This window comes from Ruditapes philippinarum, unplaced genomic scaffold (assembly GCF_026571515.1).
Source record: "Ruditapes philippinarum isolate M1 unplaced genomic scaffold, ASM2657151v2 ctg7876_1_1_1_1, whole genome shotgun sequence".
Classification (NCBI taxonomy): domain Eukaryota; kingdom Metazoa; phylum Mollusca; class Bivalvia; order Venerida; family Veneridae; genus Ruditapes; species Ruditapes philippinarum.
Genome location: NW_026861709.1, coordinates 64511 through 76362, shown reverse-complemented (window position 1 = coordinate 76362; position 11852 = coordinate 64511). Strand labels below are relative to the sequence as shown.

General features: G+C 29.9%; 1 protein-coding gene across 6 annotated transcripts in view; it reads right to left on the bottom strand.

Moving 5' to 3' along the window:
- Window positions 1-281: 281 nt before the first annotated feature.
- LOC132716565 (sodium- and chloride-dependent glycine transporter 2-like) overlaps window positions 282-11852 on the bottom strand; it is a 55195-nt gene continuing 43624 nt past the window's right edge. For all 6 annotated transcript variants that reach the window (XM_060699866.1, XM_060699867.1, XM_060699868.1 and 3 more), the window contains 8 exons: window positions 6036-6139; window positions 5145-5269; window positions 4774-4886; window positions 3985-4116; window positions 3390-3489; window positions 2687-2787; window positions 2222-2389; window positions 282-958 (listed from right to left, as the gene is read on the bottom strand). In XM_060699866.1, coding sequence (XP_060555849.1) covers window positions 737-958; window positions 2222-2389; window positions 2687-2787; window positions 3390-3489; window positions 3985-4116; window positions 4774-4886; window positions 5145-5269; window positions 6036-6139 — 1065 coding nt within the window. In that variant the 3' untranslated portion in view covers window positions 282-736. The remainder of the gene's footprint in view (window positions 959-2221; window positions 2390-2686; window positions 2788-3389; window positions 3490-3984; window positions 4117-4773; window positions 4887-5144; window positions 5270-6035; window positions 6140-11852) is intronic.

The window sequence follows — 11852 nt, the reverse complement described above, 5'->3', positions numbered from 1 at the left end:
ATTCAAGTGCAAATATAAATCATCAGACCTTATTTTCTCAGTATTAACAAAATGTACTATGTTTCATTCTTAATTGACCAAGTAGTCATACATGATCATTTAACTGTGTTTTGGATTGGGTTTTGACATTATATAATTACATTCAACTCGTTAAATAAATTTGGTAATAAAACTACACTCATTCAATATATTCTATGCATGTGTACACAATATAAAATGGCTGTTCAAATGAAGATTTTCCGATTTACCGGTGCCATATGCTATATAATCATATAAGAATCTGACATTCGTTGACATTTTATTTAGATTTACAAAACCTTGTCACGGAATATGTGTTAAGCCTGCAGATGACACTTTCCTAGATTTTCATATACATTTGTCTCAATTTTAATGAAAATTTAGCACAATTCCATCGAGAGAAAAAAAAATGATTACGAAAATCAAATCGTAGACTGTATTTATTGAATGTGTCCATTAATGACTTTAGAAAGTGCAAGATCTGTAATGCCCCGAAGAATTGGCTTAAGCAATATTCAATTTCCAGTATTAAGCAGTATTCAGTTTCAAACACCAAAAGTAAACGAGTCAGTGATTTCGATTGACCAGAAGAAGTAAACCACTCAGTCTGCTGAAATGAATACTTATGTAAGATCTTACATATATCCCAAACAAACGGACATCTTGAGCGTTCAAATCGGTCATCTTGTTCAACACTTGAGCATTTAAATTATTATTTCTAAATCTGTACTCGCTCTCCATTTTTGTGCAAAACTTTAAGTTCCTGATTCAAAATATTACACATAGCAGAATTTGATGGATAGTCTCCAAAGAAATTAAAATATAATAAGTCCCTGAATGTTCTTTCGTTGTATTTAAATTTCTTTTCGTGAAATTCTTCTTCTTTGTCCACGTCACAAGGTCCCCATGTATCTAACGGCTTCATGTAGTGTTTCATTTTCTACAATTAGAAAGTATAATAAGTTGACAAATATTTTATTTTTAACTAGATAACTACATGTTTAAACAGGATCAAATGATTTTTCATACAAGACTTGAATTTTCTGACACGATCTGTTTAAGGAAATGACAAGCTATTATAAGTAAATTGTCCCGATTGGCCAATCTAGACCTTTTTTATTTTACCCTAGTCAGCAATTATACGATGATACGATGGTGAAAAATGGCACGATGGTGAATCGCAATGGAACGAAGTTGAATTAATAATAGCACGATTGTGAATTCACGATGTTACGATGATGTAATGCGATCGTGCGATATTGAAAACAGAGTATTTATTACATCACGTTTTAACCGTCGTACCATCACGGCATCATACTGTCGCAAGTTCGTGATCGGGTCCTCATACAATCGCGTTTTCACAATCGTGCATCGCGGGCTACGGAACATGGTTCTTAAAACTGCAACTTACCAAAAAATCGTACTTAACGTATTCAAAGCATACACATGAACAATATCCTATTTGTGCGATTTAATCTTTCAATTTTAAAGGAAATCAAATTATACAAAACTGCGCCTGAAATACACTATTTAAAATAACAAAAGACTATTCGAAATAAAGCTTGCCTTCTGTCATTAAAATAAAAGCATCATACTCTTTTAAGGTCGATTTTTATTTTTCAATTCAAAGATCTATATTATAAATATTCACAGCCACTGCCAAAAGAGTACTGAAGTATCATGCACTTTTGACTTTTTATATGCCCTTGTGCGTATGAAAGGTCTGTTATATATAAATAACTCTCGCCTAGCGCAAGGCTAGCGGATATTGTGAAAATAAATTATTACTCTTTCATTCCGGACCATAAACACATCATTGTTCTTTAAAATTAAAACCGGGATAACAAACATAGTCCTAACAAACGGAATGCTATAGAAATTCTGTTATACTCCGTTTTCGTTATACAGTTTCACCAAACAGTAAAAATTGGATCTATGGCACTATCATAATTTGTTTGTTTCATTTTACGCCTTTTCCAAAGAGTATTTCAATCATATAGGCGGGTAGTTTCCTAACCATCGTTCCTTGAGAGTAACAGCGGTACGACTACCTTCCTCCGCAATAAAATACCAAACCATCTCCCGGGGATCGAACCCACGCCAGAGAGGTTACTGGATTAGAATTCATCGACTCTAACCCCTCGACCACGGAAGCGGTTACAACATAATTATACAACATATACGGAAATGAATTCAGGTTTACCTTTACTATTGATGAACCCGGTTTTCTGAGTATATAAAGTGCTTGTGTCAATATAGGCATCATGATTAAGGCTACGATTAGCCAGCCAAGAATGCGTGCAGCTGTCGGGTACGAGTAGGAACCATATTTTGGAGGAATATATTCTACAATACTTGTACAAAATATAACCTGAAAAATATTACAATGTAAGAATAAATTATGTGAAAGAGATTACCGCAATAATTATTGGAGATATAAATTATGTGAAAGAGATAACCGCAATAATTATTGGAGATAAAAATTATGTGAAAGAGATTACCGCAATAATTATTGGAGATATAAATTATGTGAAAGAGATTACCGCAATAATTATTGGAGATATAAATTATGTGAAAGAGATTACCGCAATAATTATTGGAGATAAAAATATGTGAAAGATATTACCGCAATAATTATTGGAGATACAAATATTGTAAAAGATATTACCGCAATAATTATTGGAGATACAAATGCTGTTCCAACTCTCAGCAAAGCTGGTATGGGTCTTCCAATCATCATGATCACATCAGAGTTGAAACGGTCCATACCTAGAAATATATGTAATCTTAGGTTTTCTTTTCAATTTGCCAAGGAAAAAATACAAAAGAAAAATATCGTTTAAATATAAAAATTGCAGATTATGTAATAATGCACTTGCAATAAAAACTTTATGTAAACCACACTCAGTCAAAGCTGTATACAAACTACTACCATGTGAAGGAGGATTTGAATCCTTCCAGGGGCTTCGTATATATTCACTAAAATAGCTACGGAGCTAGCCTTTAAAATGACGGTGACCCTTCTTATGAAATAATGCCCAATGTATGGGGCGGTCTCTAAAAGTGTAAGTTTGGTGCATGGGTGAGTGCGCGTGGGTGTATTGGGGGATGTCTGTGACCTACATCTGTAAAATTGAACAGTTGCATTACAATTAACAACAACATTTGAACTAAAACAGTAAAAAATGTTCTTTAAGCTTTTGTTACAGGAATATCGCAAATGCACTTTTCTTTCGTGCATTAGCATCTGCAAAAGCCCATCGGACTTACTAAATCTATCGCTCTGCAATCTGGGGCTATAAATGCGACTTTCTGCTTCTGCAGAGCTCATTAACCCGCTATTGTATACAAGTAAAAACTTTCAACATTACCGTATATCCAGGCTACCACAACTACTTCAATGAATGCAACAATTGGTCCAACCCAAGCGCCACCATACCAGTCATTCCAGAGAAATATATACGCCCCAGCCTGTATTATAACAACTACGTCTTCGGTATACAGCAGTACAAAATTTATCAAAATCTATACAAAACCAGTTTCCAACTTCTTACTCGCATTTACATAAAGGAGAAAAAAATTCTTTCATTAAGATTTTGTGTATTGCTTTCGCTTTGTTTGAAGCATGGGCACAAGAACATCTTGGTAGATAAGTTAGGGCCTCAGTGAGTTGCTGACTTCAAATCAATGGCCTCTCAACTGATCTCCTTGAGTTTAAATCCCACTTGGGACTATTTATTCTTTCATGTTTGAGGGGGCTATTCATTTAGCTTACGTGCACGGGTGAGTGCGCGTGGATGTGTTTGGGATATCTGTGACCTACATCTGTAAAACTGAACAGTTGATTTTGTATATATTGATATTAAAATCCCATAAAGTTCGAACGAATCCATTATTTATACAAAACAGAGTGAATCCATTACTCAAATTTGGGTTACGCTTTATTTAAAATTGTAATAAGCTTACCCCATTACAAAGCAGTAGAGACACGAGAAATAAAACGAGGCTAACTCCAATCAATACGTAAAGTCGACTTCCGGCCCTGGCACGAGGATAGAGATCTCCAATCAGCTGCATTATCATGTCCAGTGGAATAAGCTAAAATATAAACCACATATAACCTATACCACATATATAACCCATAGATTAATTATGGGATCACGTCATTGCATGTCCGGATATAAAATACCACGTTGTAACAAATACGTGTACTGTGAGTGACAGCAATGAAATTCAATCAACCTTGCTTATTTAGAATTGCTATGCCTTACTTAAAATGACATTATGCCCACACAAGGGTATATGGTAAGTAAACAGGTGAAAGTCAGAACAAGTTTACATTTTGTCAGAATTCCTTGCATGATCACATGGCCCCCAAGAAATATTTAACTAAATATCTATCAGAATTTACCTAAAACGGTCAATTTATAAAAAGAGTGGGGCAGTCTTTTTATATTTAATAAAGGGTATATTTTCTATCCAAAACGTTTTGCAATATCGACTGTTGGTCAATCACCATTATCACAGTCAATCTTTCGAAATATGTTGTCAATTTAATTAAACTTTATAATGAAAATATGAGCATAATGTCACTTTAAAGCCTTACTTTGGTCATATTCATTAGCAAGATACCAAACGGAGTTTCTTCCTGATTGATTAATTGACTTTTTCTTAATAATTAGTTTCAAAATTGAAGTATGCATCAAGTTAGTCTTTTTATATAACATGATTAAAGAATATGTGTCAAAAACTTACTTGCGAATCAACACCAGTTAACAATATTGATATTAAGAATAAAGATGTCCATAATTGCGGAAGCGGAAATGACGTTAAAGCTGTAATATACGCAACCATCCCTGTCGCCATTCCTGAAAGGTTGTCAGATTTTAGATTGAACATCACTAAATACCTTTCTTCCATATTTCAACACAGAACGAACTTTAGTGATAAAATTTAGGTGATAGAGGTATACTTTCTTGCAACAAAAACAGCAGAAGACATTTTTATATGGATTATTTGTCAATGTATTTTCATTTCACTTACTGGTTTTAAAATTCATCCTTCAATTAAATAATTCAAAGCTAGAAAATGTCATTTTTGAATTTTCAAATGAAGAATATACGTACCAGCATTGATGACTTTTGTGACATGAACCCCATAAGTGTGTGCCATATTTCCGAGGACACAGAAACATACCATACCACTGAAAACTGCCATCAGCATATCTATTATTGGTAAAACGATTGCAGTCCTGAAATATATTAAAACTTTTCCTCACAATGGGGAAAATCTAAATAATTAAAATAATGAAAATCACAATCTCTACTTTTAAGAATTAAAATTAATTTATAGTCCTTTAGACGATACAATATTTCCATCGTAAGTCTGACTTTTTTCAGGGTTGATAATTAATCTCGATTTCTTATGTTATAAATGTTTTTGAATAGTATTTTTTATTAACTGTTTCAACAACAATTTTGTTGACCTCTTTAATTGGTAATATATTTATTTCCACATTTTCTTTTACAATTATTTCAATGTAAGGTCCGTGATCGTAAAGGTGTATTCTTTAATCATCTATCCATGTCCTTTTTAGGCAATCTTCACCACAAAGCTATAAAGGCATCTTTAGTATTTTTGTTAAAAGTTATTTTATATAATTTTCTACTTTTAACCTTTGACTTACTCAAAATTGTCTATGGATTTCTACTACATTTCTATATAAGGCGAAGCTCTTTTGCCCTACGCAGATTACGCATGCGCGGGAACATACTACTTTCCATCATTTTTTATATAAACGGACCGCGTCGTAAAAAGGTCTATACAGACAAAAAAGTACAACGATTAGTGGGTCCTTTGGCATCAGCATTAAGCAGTTATTAATGTTCAACAATAAAAGTATTTGGAAATCAATGAAAACTATGACAAAGAATGGGGTGAAGCAGTGTGAATAAGTATGCCATATTTCCGAGGACACAGATACACCCTTTATTTATTATGTAAATACATGTAGATACCTTAAACAGTTATCTTTAAAATCTGCATGAGAGCCTAATAAAAGATTAGCTCCCCAACCGAATGCCAAAGTGTAAAATGCCATGAGAGTAGCTTCAATCCACACCTGAAATACACAAAAAAGAGAATATTATAGTGCTGTAATAAAAACATTGAAAAACACTAATATACATGTAATATAACAACGCTGTACTAGAAACTGATATACACATATAATAATATAATATCGTGTTTTAAAAGAAAACTGAAATGCATAATAAAATACATCAGTCCGATGATAACAACCTTATTTACACAAAATCCGTTGAAATACGCAATATAATAAATTATGATAGTGTTATTATAAAAAATACAAATTTGAAATTACAGTAATACTATAAAAACATTAAATGCACATGATAATTAATAGGCTTGTAAAAAAAACTGAAATATGCATGAATAGTGTACATTTTTTAAGACGCTTGCGAAAAGAAATATTTCGTAACATCCAGACAAGTTGTTAACATAAATTATCATAGGCATACATACAGTTTTAACATAAAATGGCTCTGTGATTTAACGAGCATTTTTATGGGCAGTAAGATATACATATAGCTTAATACCATTAAAATATCAAAATAATAAAATACGCAGCGACCACCGCACGAAAATGTATCATTCAAATGTAAAACAAAGGCATCTTGGCATCTTAGTGAAATAGATATTTCTCAAACACAAAACTTTTTAAAATAAACCATAAGCTTGATAGTTCCTTTCAGGTAAAAAAACTGTAAATTTTAAGTTTAATACTAATGCAAATGAAGTTCAACACTTATACATGTACAATGAAAGTCAGCACTGATTCTATGAAGGTTAACACTGATACAATAAAAGGCAACACTGATATTACATGTATTATGAACGTCAATACTGATAAATTAAGGTAAAAATAAGAGAACAAAAGGTCAACATTGATACAATGAAGGTCAATACTGATACAATGAAGGTCAGTACTGACACAATTAAGGAAAGAAGAAGAAGGTCAACATTGATACAATGAACGTCAATACTGATACAATGAAGGTCAATACTGAAATAATGAAGGTAAATACTGATACAATGAAGGTCAATACTGATACAATGAAGGTCAACATTGATACAATGAACGTCAATAATGATAAAATGAAGTTCAATATTGATACAAGGAAGGTCAATACTGAAACAATGAAGGTCAATACTGATACAAAATGAAGGTCAATACTGATACAATGAAGGTAAATACTGGTACAATGAAGGTCAATGCTGATAAAAATTACGTTAACACTGATAAAAAAATATTATAGTGGTTCAATGAAGGTCAACACTGACCATTGAAGTCGATACTGATACAAGGTAGGTAAATATTGACAAAACACGCAGGTCAATATTGATATTTTAATGAAAATCAATACTAATAAAATGTATATGAATATTACTCGATACACTTTTTTTTATAAAACTAGGTTACTAGTACCTCTTAGTTTATTAAATTATCCAAGGTCGATAAGGTATTCCAACATAAATAGATAAATGTTAAACATTATCTGTCGACGAAGAAAAGAGGTGATTTTTTTTTAGTATAGATATAGAGAAAGAATGCATCAGCCACTTTTTACAATACCTAGCATTACTCGTGGGAATACCCGCGACGCTTGGGGGAGTGATTTATTACCAAGTCCGAAACACCTTAGATATCACGGTATAATACTTCTTTTTGTTCGTTTTCCTGGTAAGAAATTTTGAGTTCTTCTAGAGATCTAGTGATTTAAACCGAGAAACAAAAACAGCCGACCAAATGTTTATTATTATTATTATTGTTTAATTATTATTATTATTATTATCATTATTATTATTATTATTATTATTATTATGATTATTATGATTATTATTATTATTATTATTATTATTATTATTATTATTTAAAAGAGAGAATGACTAGGCAAAGTGTTAAAGTGGAGATAAATGATTGTCAAACCTTTACTTTATTGTAAAATACGTTGGAAAAAAAAACAGAAAAATCATAAGTCTACGCTTCTCCAAAGTTAAGTTATTTTGATAGCATTTTTAATTAAAAAACAATGATGATGATGGTAATGATGATGATGATGACGTCGGCGATGATGCCGAAGATGATGGTGAAGATGATGATGATGATTATGATGACGAAGACGACGCTGTTAATGATGATAATGATGAATAATAATTGTTTTCTGTCATATTCATTCACAAAAATCTTTTCATTTACATAGTTCTGATGCTACCCTCTCATGTGTAACACTTTCTACACCGTAGATATAAAGCGACATTCCGACAATCAAGAATGCGATAAAGAAAGACAGATATATTTTCCGGTGTTGAATTTGACTCGCTTGGAATTATCCTGTTTTTTCCATCAAGTCTGGAATATAATCCTGACCTCATTATGTAAAGACGAATGATAAAGTACATTGTAAGAACAGCTTACAAACGATAAAGTGCATTTTACGAACATTTTTCTAATGATGAATTACATTTATCGAACATTTTACAAACGATAAAGTACATTTTACAAACATTTTACTAATGACGAACTACGTTTAACGAACATTTTACAAACGATAAAGTACATTTTACGAACATTTTACAAAGGATGAACTACATTTAACGAACATTTTACAAACGATAAAGTACATTTTACGAACATTTTACAAATGCTCATTTACTTTTCGCGAACAGTTTGTAGTGATGAACTGCATTTTATGAACATTTCAGGAACGATGAAATTCATCTTTAAGCATTTTGTGAATGATGAACTTGAATTTAAGAAGTTTTTTTTCGAATAATGAACAACATTTTCAGAACATTAAACAATTGTTTAGCTACATTTAAATTTAACGAACATTTAACATTTTACAAACTAAAATTAAAGGACATGTAAAGAAAACTAAAGTTACATTTTACGAACGTTAAACGAACATTTTACAAATATATAACAAAACGACGATTTTACGAGTTATAAGCTACATTTTTCGGGTCACTTTAAGAATGTTGCACTACATTTTTCAACTGACAATCTACATTTTTTCGAATGCTAAACTACATTTTCCGAGTAATGGAATAATGAATTACGTTTAACGACCATTTTATGTGTCAATCATAATTTTTAAGAGCTCTTTACGTATAATGAGCTATATTTTCGCATTAGAAGAACGGCCATTTTATGAATGATTATCTACATTTTACAAAGCTATTTTTTACGAACATTTTACGAGTTATGAATCTAATTTTTCAACTGACAAAATACATTTTAAATGCATTTCACGAGCATTTTCTGAATGATGAACTAAATTTTACGAATGATAAACTACATTTTACGAACATTTTTATAATGATAAACAACATTTACGAACATTTTTGTAATGGTCAGCAACATTTAATGAACATTTTTATAATGATAAACTACATTTTACGAACATTTTTAGAATTATAAACTACATTTTACGAACATTTTTATAATGGTAAACTACATTTTAAGAACATTTTTAAGATGATAAACTTCATTTTAGAACATTTTTAGGATGATAAAGTACATTTTTAGAACCATTTTAGGATGATAAACTACATTTTTAGAACATTTTTATAATGATAAACAACATTTTACGAACTTTTTTAGAATGATAAAGTACATTTTAAGAACATTTTTAGGATGTAAAACTACATTTATAGGAGATTTTAAGGATGATAAACTACATTTTTAAAACATTTTGAGGATGATAAACTACATTTTTAGAACATTTTTATAATGATAAACTACATTTTACGAACTTTTTTATAATGGTAAACTACATTTTACGAACATTTTTAGAATTATAAACTACATTTTACGAACATTTTTATAATGGTAAACTACATTTTAAGAACATTTTTAGGATGATAAACTACATTTTTAAAACAATTTTAGGATGATAAACTACATTTTTAGAACATTTTTAGGATGATAAACTACATTTTTAAAACATTTTAAGGATGATAAACTACATTTTTAGAACATTTTTAGGATGATAAACTACATTTTACGAACTTTTTTATAATGGTAAAATACATTTTAAGAACATTTTTAGGATAATAAACTACATTTTTAGAACATTTTTTGGATGATAAACTATTTTTAAAGAACATTTTTAGTTAAACTACATTTCTAGAACACTTTTATAATGGTAAACTACATTTTTAGAAAAATTTCAGGATGAAAAACTACATTTTACGAACATTTTATAATGGTAAACTACATTTTAAGAACATTTTTAGGATGATAAACTACATTTTAAGAACATTTTTAGGATGAAAACAACATTTTACGAACTTTTTTATAATGGTAAACTACATTTTACGAACATTTTTAGAATGGTAAACTACATTTTACGAACATTTTTAGAATGATAAACTACATTTTACGAACTTTTTTATAATGAAAAATTACATTTTTAGAACATTTATATAATGATAAACTACATTTTACGAACATTTTTATAATGGTAAACTACATTTTACGAACATTTTTATAATGGTAAACTACATTTTACGAACATTTTTATAATGATAAACTACATTTTACGAACATTTTTATAATGATAAACTACATTTTACGAACATTTTTATAATGGTAAACTACATTTTACGAACATTTTTATAATGATAAACTACATTTTACGAACATTTTTAGAATGATAAACTACATTTTACGAACTTTTTTATAATGGTAAACTACATTTTACGAGCATTTTTATAATGGTAAACTACATTTTATGAACATTTTTAGAATGATAAAGTACATTTAACGAACATTTTTATAATTATAAACTACATTTTTAGAACATTTTTATAATGGTAAACTACATTTTAAGAACATTTTTAGGATGATAAACTACATTTACGAACATTTTTATAATGATAAAATACATTTAGCTAACATTTTTAGAATGATAAACTTCATTTTACGAACATTATTAGGATGAAAAACAACATTTTACGAACTTTTTTATAATGATAAACTACATTTTACGAACATTTTTAGAATGATAAACTACATTTTACGAACATTTTCATAATGGTAAACTATATTTTACGAACATTTTTATAATGGTAAACTACTTTTTACGAGCATTTTTAGAATGATGAACTACATTTTGCAACTAATAAACTATATTTCTGAATAGTAAACTACATTTTACAAACATTTTACCAATGTTGAACTACTACATTATAAAAATGATGCATTACATTTTACCATTATTATACGAATTAAATACCGTTTATGACCGTTATATCTGAAATTCTATATTATTAAGACATAGAAGTAGGTCGTAAGTGACATGTTGACACACTACTTGCCTAAGTTATGATATTTATTTTTTCTCGTCTCTCTCTTTTTTATTTTCTGATTAGACTTTATGTGACACAGTAAAGGTAATCTAGCTTTAGTGGGGTAAAAACTTTTTAAGAGCGCAGCTTGTATCTATGGAAGCTCTGGAGGGACATTTTCTGTTAATGAGTAGAACCGCGGATTTTAAGTAACATAATCTGAACGCTTCTTTACAAGAAATACAGTAATACAAAAATTTTAAGAAAAGTAAAAACATTCAAGATCCAAGTTATATTTTACATGCTAAATGCGGTTTAAGACTTATTTTGCAGTATTTTATTACTATAGTTGTACTGCGTTACTTGCGCAGTCAGGGCTAATTTTGCATATGTTGACACCTTTTTAGTAATTTTCTTGGATTGTAAGTGCCGATTGCAATATGTAAATTACTTTTGTTTGT